General features: G+C 56.7%; 1 protein-coding gene across 5 annotated transcripts in view; it reads right to left on the reverse strand.

Annotated features, from left to right (window-relative positions):
- Positions 1–3,501: 3,501 nt before the first annotated feature.
- The window catches only part of TMEM63C (transmembrane protein 63C), a 73,650-nt gene continuing 61,776 nt past the window's right edge, over positions 3,502–15,375 (reverse strand). For all 5 annotated transcript variants that reach the window (XM_066343111.1, XM_066343110.1, XM_066343112.1 and 2 more), the window contains 7 exons: positions 15,085–15,150; positions 13,122–13,284; positions 12,780–12,885; positions 12,193–12,360; positions 10,398–10,507; positions 8,838–8,906; positions 3,502–5,649 (listed from right to left, as the gene is read on the reverse strand). In XM_066343111.1, the coding sequence (XP_066199208.1) occupies positions 5,443–5,649; positions 8,838–8,906; positions 10,398–10,507; positions 12,193–12,360; positions 12,780–12,885; positions 13,122–13,284; positions 15,085–15,150 (889 nt within the window). In that variant the 3' untranslated portion in view covers positions 3,502–5,442. The remainder of the gene's footprint in view (positions 5,650–8,837; positions 8,907–10,397; positions 10,508–12,192; positions 12,361–12,779; positions 12,886–13,121; positions 13,285–15,084; positions 15,151–15,375) is intronic.

The following is a 15,375-nucleotide window of genomic DNA, read 5'->3' on the forward strand; positions in this document are numbered from 1 at the left end:
GCCCTCATGCATTTCATCTGACCTGACGTGGAAAACGCTCACTCCGAGGGGAGAGGAATCAAGGGCATGGGCCCTGGCCTTGTCCAGGCTCATGCCAGGAGGGGGTTTAAGCCTACGCCCACTGGTGGACTATGACAGCGTGAGGAGAGGGCCCAGGGAGGGGGTGGGGAACAGGGCAGCTTGCCCCTGAGCTTGTCCTCTGTCCTAACGGGAAGCAGTGGGGAGGAAGCCTTCCCACCATGCCTTCTGTCCCTCACCGAGCCCGCTCTGTTCAGCAACATGGCGGAACAGTCAGCCTCATGTCCTCCTACCTACTCTCCGGATGGGATGACCGTTCCAGGGTCATTAAGCTGGCTGGAGGGAGGCCAGACCCCCAGGGTCCTAGGCCAGGACACATGACCCCCAGCACAGGGAATTTTCCCCTTCTCTCCGCAGTGCAACAGCAGACACGGCTAGTCTTTGCTAGAGGGCGTTTCTTATCCCATTCGGGCCTGACCTGCCAGCCCCACGTCCCGCCAGTGCCCAGCCTCCCCTCGACCTGCCCTGCCCTCCCTGCTGGCTGAGGCTGGCGCAGACCTGAGCCCTTTCCTGTCTCCTTTCTGGAGGCCTCCACCTAAAATCTTCATCCTGTCCAGTCCGGCTTCTTGTCCGGCCGACAGCCTGCTCTTGGGGCCCCGCACTCAGCACAGGGCTTCTGCTGCTCAGGGAGGTTGCCCCCGTGGCTTCCTGGGTAGCTCACAGACCAGAATGTTCTCCTTTATTGCTCAGGAGCTCTTGGGGTACCCATGGCAGAAAGAACGAGGCAGAGTCACTTCCCTTCTCCCCAGCAGACCAGCAGCACTCGGCAGGCCTTCCCCTGTGAGGACAGGGGCCGCCAAAGGCCTCAGGGGTGAGAGGACCCCAGGAGCCAAAGCTATGAAGGGTGGTGCTCCAGCCCAGTGACCTCAGGGAGGGTTGTCTCTTAGCAGCGCCGATTCCAACCAGGCGGAGAGAAAGCCCTTCTGGACGGATCCAGGTGCAGAGGCTCAGGCCAGCAGAGGTTGGGAGGACTGTTTATTCAAGGCACGGTCATAGCATTAACAAGGTTCAGCATTCTGGCACATTCCTTTAGTGATGGTGGCCAAGGGAAGTCCATACCCCTCACCCCAGTCCCCATAGGATGCAGTGCTGCTGATAGGCACTTGGCTTCCAGAAGCATCTGAGGAAGAGGCGGGCAGGCATGGAGTTGCTCAAGGCCTGGTAGGGCACTTCTCGAAGGCTCTAGCCAGTACTGGGCCCCCCGCCCCAGAGGCAGTTCCCTCCAGATGGATCAAGTCTGAGAGAAGGTGCTTCGGTGGACAGACAGGGGAGAGGCCGCTGGGAAGTGGGCCCGTGGGGTGGGGCGGAGGCCAGTGCGTGAGGCAGGTGTGGGCCGAGAGCAGGCGGGGGGGGGGGGTGCGCCAAGATGTGGGTGTAGGGAGCCAGAGCACGCCCACACCCCTCACAGTGACCGAGGGTGGTCGAGCAGCCAGGGTGGGGCCCTGCCAGGTGCCCTGAGTCTCCAGAGAGGGTAGAGAAGCGAGTGGACTCTGGAACCTTCCTAACATTTGCACTGCCTTCTCAGAACCAGTCTGCACTTGACCCAGATTCAGAGGGTGAAGCCCCCAGACCTGCTGCCGTGTCAGCTTCTGGGACCCTTTCCATCTGCAGCTTCCACAGGCTGCGGGGGCAGGGGGGGGGGTCAGGGGGAGGAGGGAGGAGAGCTGGCAGCAGAGGGGGGGGCCCAGGGGGAGGAGGGGGGGGAGCTGGCAGCAGAGCGGGGGGGGGGCCCAGGGGGAGGAGGGGGGGAGCTGGCAGCAGAGCGGGGGGGTCAGGGGGAGGAGGGAGGAGAGCTGGCAGCAGAGCGGGGGGGGGGTCAGGGGGAGGAGGGGGGAGAGCTGGCAGCAGAGCGGGGGGGGTCAGGGGGAGGAGGGAGGAGAGCTGGCAGCAGAGCGGGGGGGGTCAGGGGGAGGAGGGAGGAGAGCTGGCAGCAGAGGGGGGGGGCCCAGGGGGAGGAGGGAGGAGAGCTGGCAGCAGAGCGGGGGGGGGGTCAGGGGGAGGAGGGAGGAGAGCTGGCAGCAGAGGGGGGGGTCAGGGGGAGGAGGGAGGAGAGCTGGCAGCAGAGCGGGGGGGGGTCAGGGGGAGGAGGGAGGAGAGCTGGCAGCAGAGGGGGGGGTCAGGGGGAGGAGGGAGGAGAGCTGGCAGCAGAGCAGGGGGGGCCAGGGGGAGGAGGGAGGAGAGCTGGCAGCAGAGCGGGGGGGGTCAGGGGGAGGAGGGAAGAGAGCTGGCAGCAGAGGGGGGGGGCCCAGGGGGAGGAGGGAGGAGAGCTGGCAGCAGAGCGGGGGGGGTCAGGGGGAGGAGGGAGGAGAGCTGGCAGCAGAGGGGGGGGGTCAGGGGGAGGAGGGAGGAGAGCTGGCAGCAGAGCGGGGGGGGGTCAGGGGGAGGAGGGAGGAGAGCTGGCAGCAGAGCGGGGGGGGTCAGGGGGAGGAGGGAGGAGAGCTGGCAGCAGAGCGGGGGGGGGGTCAGGGGGAGGAGGGAGGAGAGCTGGCAGCAGAGGGGGGGGCCCAGGGGGAGGAGGGAGGAGAGCTGGCAGCAGAGGGGGGGGGCCCAGGGGGAGGAGGGAGGAGAGCTGGCAGCAGAGCGGGGGGGGGTCAGGGGGAGGAGGGAGGAGAGCTGGCAGCAGAGGGGGGGGGCCCAGGGGGAGGAGGGAGGAGAGCTGGCAGCAGAGCGGGGGGGGGGTCAGGGGGAGGAGGGAGGAGAGCTGGCAGCAGAGGGGGGGGTCAGGGGGAGGAGGGAGGAGAGCTGGCAGCAGAGCGGGGGGGGGTCAGGGGGAGGAGGGAGGAGAGCTGGCAGCAGAGCGGGGGGGGTCAGGGGGAGGAGGGAGGAGAGCTGGCAGCAGAGGGGGGGGTCAGGGGGAGGAGGGAGGAGAGCTGGCAGCAGAGGGGGGGGGCCCAGGGGGAGGAGGGAGGAGAGCTGGCAGCAGAGGGGGGGGCCCAGGGGGAGGAGGGAGGAGAGCTGGCAGCAGAGCGGGGGGGGGGTCAGGGGGAGGAGGGAGGAGAGCTGGCAGCAGAGGGGGGGGCCCAGGGGGAGGAGGGAGGAGAGCTGGCAGCAGAGGGGGGGGCCCAGGGGGAGGAGGGAGGAGAGCTGGCAGCAGAGCAGGGGGGGTCAGGGGGAGGAGGGAGGAGAGCTGGCAGCAGAGCGGGGGGGGGGTCAGGGGGAGGAGGGAGGAGAGCTGGCAGCAGAGGGGGGGGCCCAGGGGGAGGAGGGAGGAGAGCTGGCAGCAGAGCGGGGGGGGGGCCCAGGGGGAGGAGGGGGGAGAGCTGGCAGCAGAGCAGGGGGGTCAGGGGGAGGAGGGAGGAGAGCTGGCAGCAGAGGGGGGGGCCCAGGGGGAGGAGGGAGGAGAGCTGGCAGCAGAGGGGGGGGTCAGGGGGAGGAGGGAGGAGAGCTGGCGGCAGAGGGGGGGGTCAGGGGGAGGAGGGAGGAGAGCTGGCAGCAGACGGCAGGAACAGCCCTGCAGGGGCTTGGAGGCCAGAGGTAGGTGCCAGCCAGGTGTCCGGGGAGGCCTGCCGGCCAGCTCGGTCAGGACTCCCCGCACCCGGGGGTCAGGCAGCACCTGCAGCTCCCTGCTGGGGCCCTGACCACCCTGCTCTGGAAAGGACCCCCTCCCCCACTGGCTGGTGAAAGGCTAGGGAGAGGGGCCCCAGAAGGGCCTTGGTGTATGAGGCTGGCCAGATGTAGTTCCCCCTTTTCCTAGCCAGACAAGTAATGGGAAAGGCTGCCTCCTCCCCAGCAGACCCAAGCGCTCTGGAAAGATCCCTCAAGTCAAAGCCTGGGCCACGGAGGATCTCCGGGGTGAAGCTAGAAATTTCTGGAGCCAGGATGTGGGCAAGGATGAAGCAAGAAGAAGGCCTGGGTGACCTGAGTTCAGAGGTACCTATATGCCTGGGACCCAGTAAAAACCCCAGGTGAGGGGACCCGGGCCCGCCTTTAGCAGGATGGTTGCAGGGACTCTGACCATTGAAGGAAGGAGCTCAGGGCAGCTCTAGAGCGTGCAGGCCCCATGGACTCGGCTCGTTCTGGTCCACTGAGGCCCCAGCTAGCCCTCCTCTGTGATCTCCCTTGCCAGACTGCCTGGTAGACCTCGTGGAGGCCTGTCCCCCAGGCAGTGGCCTGCACCCCCTGCCTGCGGCATTGTTCCTGCTCAGAATTGGCCTCCAGGCCTCCTCAGGAGCGGCAGTTCTGGGGGGGACAGCCCAACACCACCGGATAGAGCTTCCCATCGAGGGCCACAGCCCCTCCCAGCCCCGCCCCTCGCAGGGCATCCACAGTGTCACAGCCAGGACGGCCCTGCAGACCACCTGACTGGTCTTTAGCCCAAGAGTAGAGGAAGGTCTTACTAGGAGGGCAGGGAGTAGCCAGGGCCTTCAGTTTGAAGCACGGGCTCCTCACCCTGAGCTGCCGCCCACCCTGGCACACTGGGGCCCGGGCACGCAGGTAGGTCTGAGGCGGGAGCAGCTCCCAGCATCCACACCCTTGGCCTTGGGGCTCCTCTCATTAGGCCGTGGGGGTCGGGCAGTGGCTCTGGTTTCCCATCGCCCAGTGTTTTGAGAGAAGAGCCTCCCCCCATGAATTCTGCCTCTGCCTCTCCCACCTTATAGTAACAGTGGAGGTTTGCCTTCATCAAAATGCACACAGGTCCCGTTTAATGCCTGATCATATCTCAGCTACCCTTACAGGAATAGAAAGAAGATGTCCCCTGCTGCCTCTGGGACATCTGTCGAGGGGCAGAGGAACAGAAAGGGCCTCAGCCATCTTCTCTCAGGTCTATGGGCTCAGCCGCCCCTTGCTCTGGTGGAAGCAGAAACTTTCTCTTTGTAGCTCCCCACGCAGGGAAACCTGGAGGAGGCGGCCATCCATGTCTTGTTGACAAGGCCCAGCACATGTCCCTGTGCTTCCTCGGACTGCAGGGGAGGTGTGGGCCAGGGAAGGGAGGGTGTGGGTAGGAGCAGCAGAAGCTCCTGGGCAAGGCAGCTGGCAGAGGGTGGAGAAGACCCAGAGAGCCTTCAGTGGGCTTCTTTCTGCCTCTTTCCTTATGCACACAGTTCTTCTTGACCCAGGAAGGTCCCCAGCCTTCAGTCCCTGTGCCCAGGGCTTCAGCCACCTCTCCTGAGCTGTGGTGCTTGCCTGTGTCCTCTATGTCATCCTGGGGTCCTGTGCGCTGCCCAGCACCTCCCATTGCAGCTGGTCGGCAGGCCGGGTCCTCCACGCGGCCAATGGCCAAGTCGGCAGGCGTCTCCATTAGGCCTTTCTAAAGTCTGCAGGAAGTAGTGGGGAGGTCCAGGCCGCCCTCCTGCTTCTCCCTGCCTGGCCCTCCCCTGGCCGCCACTCCTGCTGGAGTCGCCAGGGGGAAGCCTCGGGTCCTGGTCAGTGGTATTGGCTCTGGCCCTGCAGTTCCAGGCCTTCCTGGAACTGGGCCGAATCCAGCTCCCTTACAAAGCCCCTCACATTGCTCTCCTCCTCTTCTTCTTCTTCTTCTGGCTCTGTGTTCATGGTGCCATAGGTGTGCCGGGCAGGGGAAGAGGCTGGGGTCAGGTTCATCTCCAGGTCTTGCAGCACGGTGGCCACATACAGCTGCTCAGGACAGAGAAGGGAGATCAAGGTGATGTCACATTTGTGGCAAGGCCCTGGACACAATCTTCCCCCTTACACCCTACCCCCAGAGCCTCTGCCCCTCCGAACCACGATCCCTCTTCACCAGCAGCTTGAGTCCCGGCCATCCTGCCTGCTTAGTCACTCCTGGTCATTAATTAGCATCTGCAAGCTCTCTGTACTAGTTAGTGCAGCTCTCCTAACTTAGAGTTCATTGTTCCTCCTGCACAGATGCCGTTCATTCTTGGTTCCAGGTCGGGCTGAACCCAGGGGGGATGACATTAGGCTCCCCTCTGCCAGGGTCTGGAGAGACCCTCCCCGCGTTCCTGAGCTAGTGCACTTTCTAACAGAGCTTCAGAGGCGTATCCACAACTCCCTCAGGCTGTGTCACTGGTTGGCCTGTGGGTCAGGATTTGAAGCTGAGACTGCTAGCTGAGGTCCTGGTCATGTGACCTGTCAAACACAGGACGGTCCCGGGAACGCCTGGGAGGACAGCAGAACAGAGAAACACAGGAAGTACTGGGGACAGCACAGTGTTCGTCTTTCCTTGAAATGGCTTTAAAAAAAAAACTCCTAATTTTGAAAATAGGTAATTACGGGATAGAATTAAACTTTTCTTGTGGGAATTCATTTCACTGAAAGCTAACAGCTCTAGCTGATGAGGGAACAATGTTCCTACAGGAGAATCTAGACATTTGCATAATGCCAAAGTAAACCCCATAGATGACCTTTCAGTTCAAAGTGGAAGAATTGTAACCGAACAATGGAAGAAGCCAGCTGCCATCCCCCTAATCAGGGAGTCATCTTAGCATCGTTAATTGGAATAAACGGGATATTATACATCCCCTGGTGTGATGCACAGCACTACTTTAATGTCTAGCCCTGAGTGTTGAACTTGAATCTATCAAGCACTTGGATCTAGCTTCTAGTTTTTAGAAACTAGTAGAATGTGCTATAAGACATCACAAAGAAACAGTCATCAAAACCCAGAAGGTGGGCCTGACCAGGTGGTGGCGCAGTGGATAGAGATTTGAACTGGGATGCGGAGGACCTGGGTTACCAGCGTGAGCACGGGCTCATTGGGCTTGAGCAAGGCTCACCAGCTTGAGCCCAAGGTCGCTGGCTCGAGCAAGGGGTCACTTGGTCTGCTGTAGCCCCCCGGTCAAGGCACATATGAGAAAGCAATCAATGGACAACTAAGGAACCGCAATGAAGAGTTGATGTTTCTCATCTCTCTGCTTTCCTGTCTGTCCCTATCAGTTCCTCTCTCTGACTCTCTCTCTGTCTCTGCCACAAACAACAAAAAACCCCAGAAGGTGGGACATTCTGCAGGATCACTGGCTTGGTCTCTTCAACGAGCGTTAAAAAGAGACAGTGCCAGCCTAACCAGGTGGTGGCGTAGTGGACAGAGCATTGGACTGGGATGTGGAGGACCCAGGTTCGAGACCCCGAGGTTGCCAGCTTGAGCGCAGGCTCATCTGGTTTGAGTAAAGTTCAGGTCACTGGCTCGAGCAAGGGGTTACTCGGTCTGCTGAAGGCCCATGGTCAAGGCACATATGAGAAAGCAATCAATGAACTAAGGCGTCACAACGAAAAAACTGAGGATTGATGCTTCTCATCTCTCTCCGTTCCTGTCTATCCCTTTCTCTGTCTGTGTATAAAAAATAATAAAAAAAGAGACACTGCCAGAATTAAAGGGACATGCACAGGGGCCGGATTAATGGGGCGCAGAGACGGAATGGGATCTTGCTTTGGACAAATTTTAAAAGGTATTTCTGGAATACTCAGGACAATTTGAATATAGACTGGGTATTTAAAGAGGTAATATTTTATAGGAAAAGATGGAGATTGTTAATGAAAAATGCAGGTTATAAAACAGTATGCAGTGTTATTTCATTTTAGCAAAACTTTTATTTATATGGAAGAATAGAACTTAGGCTTCAATGGTCATCTCTGGGTGGTGAAAATATTATCTATTTTCCCTATCATCTTTACAGTGTCCCTATACCACTGCTATAACAATGAAAGATTTAAAAAATTCATTCCAGTAATTTTTTTTAAAGATCAGGCTTTAGAGTCAGACCTGGTTCAAACCTTGTTCTGCCACTTCCTTACTTAGTAGCACCCTGGGGTCTACTTGACACCAGGCCATTTTTGAGCCTCAGCTACCTCATCGAGGATAAAGATTATTACTGTGTGGGTTTGTCATAAAGATCAGGAGCGAGAAGGGCTGAGTCCAGCGCGCCGAAGTGCGCATGCCCAGCTTGGTGCGTCTGCGCGGTCACCCGACTCTGCCACGACTAAGAGCCTGCTCCCCACCGGTCTGCCGGGCATCTGCATCTCCACCAGGCTGTCTTCGGTTTCCTGAATGCTCCTGATCATCTCTTCCGGACCTTTGCACAGGCTGAACCTCTTCCCCGAATGCTTTTCCCTCGTGGGACTCTATTCCACTTGGCAACCCTGACTCCCATTTCTGGAGTTGGATGAGATGCTCCCTCCGCTGGGAAACCTTCCCTGAGCGCCCTTTTCCGTGTTCCTCCAAGGCGCCGGGCTTCCAGGCATGAGCAGACGTGGCACTCAGCTCGGTGCACGCATCGGTGGCCCCGCCTCCACACGTGGCGGGGATATGGGTAAGGGCTCATGCCTCTCTAGGCTGAGCCCCGACGTGGGAGCCAGTGCCCAGCCTGCTGGAACCCTGCACGCTGAGTCTGGCCTCCTCTCTTCACAGGCCAATGGGCTCACTCATCTGGTGCCGCCCCGGGCCTTACCCTTCAGTCCAAACCACCAATGCTCCCTGCAGCTCTGTCTGCGCACCTGTGCCCTGGAGGCAGCCTTCGGTCCGAGGCCGAACCCCAGCACGTCCCTGCGTCTACTCCACTGAGCTCGCTGTGGTTGGGCTCTCCCTGACCTTTCTGCTCCTCTCTGAGCTCCTAGAGAATGTCCAGTTAGATCTTCTCTCTTCCCACCTCTTCAGCCAGGGCCACGGCAGCAATTGGACCTGGGCCAAGTCCTACTGCGTCAGAGGAGGGAGCCCCGGGAGGGGGCCCGCCTCCTCCCCGATACCCAGAGAGGGCACTCAATGCTGGTGCCCCCACGATGCCGCTAGAGTAGCCCACCCCTGTAGGCACCCCCCTCCTGGCCTGTCCCCCAAGGTGAAGGCTCTGACTCACAAGGGAGGTGGGCGTGGAGGAGGTGCTGTTGGGCTCCACGTCAAACACGGTCTCCATCTCCTCCTCCGGCTGCAGCGTGGGGAGAGAGGCAGAGGGTCACTGGGCGGGGTATCTGCTCAGGGCCTCTCTCTCCCCACCCCCAGAGGAGCCTGGGCCCTGCACCTGGAGCCTGTGGCTCCCTTTGAACTCAACGGAGCTTCTGTGTTTCCAGACCTGCAGCCCAGCTGGCAGAGCTGGAGCCCAGGGGGACAGAGAGATGACTAGAATGCTTGGGTGACCCTTCCGGAATGTTCCACCCTCAAGGACCATAATGGGGGGGGGGGAGTAAGCAGATTTGGGATCGGGGTTCAAAGATGATCCTGCTTTGAGTCTAGGAAATACCTTGACTGCAAGTCTTTCTTCTTCCCTCCCGGGACTGGCCCTCTCTGTTTAGAACAAGTCCTAAACCACTATGGCTCAGGTTCCCTGCCACCTTCCTTCTCCAGAGTGGACATTTGGACAGCCAGGTCACGCGGCACCATTGCCTCGGGAATGACAGAGCCAGAGGTGTCATTCACTCTGCCCCTTCACTAGCACGGCACTTGGCCCAGGGGATGGAGGAGGGGGCCAGATAGGGAGCACCGGGAGGGCCTGTGCCCAGGGTCCCAGACGCAGCGGAGTCACTAGAAGACAGAAGATCTTCTCCCAAGAGACTCCCTGCTCTGACTCAGCTGGTGCCAGTACTCCAAATCAACGTACCTTCCTTTCCTTATACAAATTCATTTAAAAAGGAAATACTGCACTGTTATCAACAGGAGGCTTGTGTCAGTTGCTATTAGCAGAAAAATAAATAAATATGAACCAATAGAAAAATAAATGTGTAACTAAGAAATAGAATGTTTTTGTCTGCTGGAAATCATTCCAGTATGCCTACACAGGCGCTTCACTTTGGAAAAGGCTGGTCGGGAGCACATGGCATTGTTGGCACAGCTCTCAATGGGCATGGGCCGGCTCCCTTCTCTAAGGGTGAGGCTGGGCCTCCCTGGCAAAGAGCAGAAGGAGTCAAGAGGCTCAGAGAGCCAGGCTCCCCTCCAGACTGTTTCAAGGTCAATATCCTGGAACTCCTGAAAGTGATGACTATCGCCTCTTCCCCAGGTCACTACCTGTTACGACCCCCACCCTCCTACGTTACTCCAGCCTCTCTCGCATCCCTCCATCCCTTGGAATGGTGCTCACAGCTCAGTGGCTAAACAGGCTCACACTGTAGGAGGGACGGGCCAGAAGCCTGTGTTGGCAGGAGGTGTCAGAGGGGAGAACCGAAGAGGACAGCTGTTATCTAGATATCCCGACCTTGTGAGGGGAGCGTGCGTGGGCCAATGCAAGGGACTCACACACACGTGCGTGGGAGTGTGCATGAGCGCGCATGCACACACATACACATTGAGTTTGTAGCCCCATCAGAGAGAAAGGCAAGAATCTTTCAACTGCGAGGTGCTGTGGGTGCCCAGGAGGGTACCCTCGGGCTCCGTTCGCTTCCTCGGGGCCGAGAACCAGTGGAGGAAAGGCAGACTGGAGACTCACCTCGTAGCCGGGTGCCTTCTGGAGCTTCCCCATAAAAGTGCCCAGGAAGGCGATTATCATGCACATGATGAGGGCGGTGAGGGAAAAGATGGTGATACTGTGGAGCAGGCCTGCCAAGGAGGAGAAAAGGGACTCGGTGCTTGAAGACCAGACCTGTGAGCAGGTGTCTGTCAGTCCCACGGCGCCCGAACTGACAGATGCCTGGGGCGCCCCTGGGAACCTCGTAGGGGCCTCCAGCCTAGAGCAGAGAGGCCCTTGCCCATTCTCTCCCCAACAACTGGGATCCATAAGCTTGACACAATATCACCCCTTGGTGCTAGGTGACCAGTTTACTATTGGGCATCTTGTGGATTCTATGGAAAAAAAATTGATTGACTCAATAAGCATCCGCTTAAATGCCCATTAACCATGCCCTTCTACCAGCATCATTACGTCCCATGTCACAGTCCCTGGGAAGTATCTCTAATTACTCATTTGTGCCACTGCCCCAAAGTACAATCTCACCCACACCTTCCCTGGCTCTTCCAGTGACCTATGCTAATGGCGCTGACAAACAGTCCAGAATTGAAAAGTCATCTATGTTTCTTTCTTTTCTTTTTCTTTTTTGTATCTGTTTCACTTAGTGACATTTGGTCATTTTTCTGGGGTAGTAGTTTTTTAACCAGGCAGATATTAAAAATCTGTCTTTACATTGTCACTGCATAACTCCACTTATACATCATGTTTTTATAATAGCAAAAAAGGGTAAGCAAGACTGATAGCCAACAACCGAGAACTGACTAAAACTGGGAGCACTTAACGCAGCCATTGGAAGGCATGTGCTCAAGCAGGGTTTTCATAACACAGGAGATTGCTCAGAACATAATGTTCAGGGAAGAAACTTAGGATACAGAACCGAATGTTATAAAATTAATCTCGCAATTTCAAAAAGCAGCAATAAATCAATGAACTCCCTCTGGCTTTGCCCTCCCCCACCCCTGAAAAACACATGTGCACAGAATGTGGTCTGGGAGTCACTGACCTCAGGCTTCAGATGATTCAAATTTTGATCTATTTTTGATAATAAATGCGGAGCCCTTTATATTTAGGAGGAAGAATTATAAAATCTGAAATCTGTGAGGTGGCAGGGAAAGACTAGGGGCTTGAGAAATTGGGGTGACAACAGATGGGGAATGCATACAAGTGCCTGGGAGCTGAGTGCTTCAGGGAGAGTCAGGGAATGCGGACCTACCTTCCGGTCTCCATCACGGAGAAAGCTAAGGTCAGGTGTCCCTGAGGGAAGCCCCGTGTCGGGGGAGGCAGAAGACAGTATGGGGGGGGGCAGAAGTAAAGAGGATGGGAAGGTCAGTGGGAGCTTCCGGCCTCAGAGGGATTTCCAGTCTCTGGGCCGTGGGATCTAAGAGCAGAGTAAAGCTGGCTGCAGAGGCGGACTCTGAATCCTCCTCTGGGTTTCTGGCAACTCATAAGACCAGGCATCTTGTAAGATCCCCGAGGGAATGTCATGGGAATTGAGCCTGAGAGCTAACATCTTATTTCCTGCCAGCCCCCAGTTAGAATGAAGAAATAGATATTTCTTGCCCTCAGGGTAGTAAACCAAGAGGTATACGATTTGGATGGCACTGGTCCAAGCCCTCCCTTTATCTTCAAAGGGCTCTAAGACAAGTCCCCGAGGCCCCGGGAAGCCAGGCAGGGGACTCAGCAGTGCCCCCGAGCAGCGCCTTGCTCCTCCAGAGCTGCGAGGGGGGCTGCAGAGCAGCGGAGGCCGGCAGGGAGCCACGGCAGGGCCGGCACCTACCCAATCGCAGGAAGGAGAAGAAGAGCATCCAGAACAGACCCAGCAGCGGCGCGAAGACGGCCTGGTTGACGGCGGCCATGTGGATCTGCTCGTTGAGTTTGGTGGGCGCGTAGGAGTAGTACATGTTGTAGCGGTCGGTGATGTGCTTCATGCACAGGTACAGCAGCCCTGCAGGCCGGAGGACGGAGGCACGCTCAGCGGCCGCTCCCTGCTCGGTGCCTGCACTGTCCCCAGGCCCCCACAGAACTGAGACCTTGGGTTCAGGGTCTGTCAGGGCAGCAAGGACAGGCTGTGGCAGCCCTGTGGTGCCAGCCTCTGGGACCAGCCTCTTCCCTTGAGCCCCCAGAACCTAGGTTGCCAGCTTTGTGAAGGGTCATTCACTCATGCATTCACTCAACAAGCATCCTATGTAAACAGCCATGCAACTTCAGTCCCCTGCTCTGGCCCTGGCCCTGACACGTTGCGCCCTACCGACAGGCCATCCCACGTCTCCTCCTGATTCAGGATGTGGCCTGGTGTGGTGGGGCTCAACTCCTCCTTCCATTCTGAGCGTGTGCAGCCTCGGGTGTGCCTTATGGAGGACTCACCAAAGGGGACGATGATGGGGCAGGTGATACTGTACGCCATCACCACACTGAAGACATTCATCATCCATGCGTACTCTCGCCCATACTGGAAGTCCATGGCATGATCCTAGGGCAGAAAACAGAAGTCACCCTAAGGTGGCCTGGTCCCCTCGGCTTGGCTGCTTCTGTGGCTCCTTATCCATCCTCTGGGAGCTGGTCGGCAGCCTGCCTTCTAACCCTGGAGCCCAAGAAGCATTCCCCCAGACCACGCCTCCTACACTCAGTGCATCCGGTAGGCCCCCCTTCCGGACACCTTCCCGAGGCGGACTGAGGGCAGCGCTTAGGGAAGAGCCTGGCTCTCACCCTTCTGATGTGGACTCTCTCTGGCTCCGACCTGGAGAAGAAGAGGCGGGTGATATACAGGATGAGTGAGCCCACGCGCATCAGCTCCATGCCTGTGCCGAGCAAAGCCGCTGTGATCACGTAGTTGATGAAGAAGGCCCCATTGTCCGGCAGGAACACGCACCTGGGCATGGGAAGAGTGGAAGACAGCGGTGGAAGCCAGGGCAGGGGAAAGGGCAGACGTGTTGTGAGGGAGGAGGAGAGAGTGAAGAAAAGAGCCAAGAGGGGGTGGGATTACATATTTGAAAACTGGGACTTTCAACGTTTGTAACCCTGAAAATAAAAACGTCAAAATTGGCTGGCTATCTTGTCTTGTTAGGACGGGGAGAGTAAGTTTCATATACATGTGTTCCCAGCCCAGTTTAAGTCAACGAGGGCCCTGGAGAGCAGGCATGGAGACGGTCTACAGAAGCGCAGACACGTTAGGGATGCCTGTGCTGGCTCTCTCTAAAGCAGGCTGTGTGACCTGGACGCACATGCCTTGGAAAGTCCACGGGTAAAACTGGGGTGGGGGGTGTCTGTGACCTCGAATGGGGATGAAATTACATCTTTATTCCACTAACCTCTAACTGCAATTTAGCATTTCCTTCTGTTAAGAACACGGGCAAACAGCCGCAGTCATGTCAGTCATGGCTGTGGGTCCGTCACCCACTGAAATAAAATATTTTAATGCCATGCTGCAGACATTGCTGACATGTTACAATATCATTTCTGCTCACTACCACTTTCAAATGATGCTCATTATCTGACAGGCATAACTGAAACTATGCATAGTTGAACATTTCCTCTCTGTAGGTGTGCATTTGGTATAGCTGGCCGGCTTTATGAGGCCTCATTCAGCCACCTCTTGGCTAAGCTGCCTGTTCTCACATTGGTGACCCAGGCGTTTTTTGCTTCTCAGTGTCCCCATCTACACGATTCTGTCAACCCCCTTGAAAAGAGAAATCTGTGAGCCCTGGACATATTTCAGAACGCCTTCAAAAGCTGTTCTTGATGGCATCTGAGCTGAGTCATGGACTCCCAACTGCGTTTCTTTCTCATATTTAAACTGATTCAAGATATTAAATAGCCAAAGACGAACTCATTCATCTCGGGGAAAGAACACATGACTTATTACAATTGTTATTTGCAGAAAGCGCAGAAACCTTGGAGAATCCTGGTCCTTGCTCTACAGAGCAAGCTATGGAAGCTTGCACGTCATTTGCAATGTTACATCTTTGAAAATTGGGACTTTCAACAACTGCAACCCTAAAAATAAAATAAATCGCAATTGGCCGGATATCCAACACGACCTCCTGTTGCCTTGTCAAAGATCCCTCTCCCCAGTTTAATATTCTTCTTCTAGCTGAGCAACATCTGCTTTCACACCGTGCCTCTGAAACAATAAAGCGAACTTGAGCTTGCCTCATTGTCCTGTTATTGAATATGTTACAAAGATCGTGCTACAAATTTGATTTTAAAAATATTTGATAACTATTTCAGTACAGTTGGTGTTCTTTGTGATCCAGGTATTTTGTGTATTTAAAGACGTCTACCCAGAGCGTAAGTAAAACTGGCAAAATCTAAATAAGCTCAGTGTATTGTTTCGAAGTCCATTTCCTGGTTATGATATTGTACTAGAATTATGCAAGATATTACCATTGGAAGACACTGGACGAAGGGTACAAAGGACACTTTTGGGGGGCCATTTCTTGTGAATCTACAATTAATTCAAAAACTTCAGAGAAGGGGTCCCTGGATTTTACCAGATTGCCAAAGGAGTCCACGGCACAGGAAAGGGTAAGAGGCTGCCTAATGAGAGTGTGTGCGTGCACTCAGCTCTACCTGGGTGAGCAAATGAAGGACACACGTATCCACCTTGTGCACCCACGAAATCCCCAGTGTACGCTGGGAGCACACCTGGAATGTGCACTCGAGTACTCACTGGAACCTGATGGATCCCTCGTTCAGATAGTAGATGTCATAGAGCCAGCGGAAAAAGACATCCAAACTAGAAGCAAGAACAAGGCAGGCCCTTTAGCTGATGAATTTATGAACTAAGGCCTAGGGTTCAATTCTTCTTGGACTGCCTTCCCTTGCCTAAGCCCCAAAGACTCTTGCACCGTAATAGTCTAGCTGTTGGTCCTCTCTGCCTCTCTTCCTTCTTAATGCCGGGCCATCCTGCCCCTAACTCTTTGGCCTCTCAGCTCAAGGCCACTTCCTTTAGCAAAACGTC

The sequence above is a fragment of the Saccopteryx leptura genome, chromosome 6 (assembly GCF_036850995.1).
Source record: "Saccopteryx leptura isolate mSacLep1 chromosome 6, mSacLep1_pri_phased_curated, whole genome shotgun sequence".
NCBI lineage: Eukaryota > Metazoa > Chordata > Mammalia > Chiroptera > Emballonuridae > Saccopteryx > Saccopteryx leptura.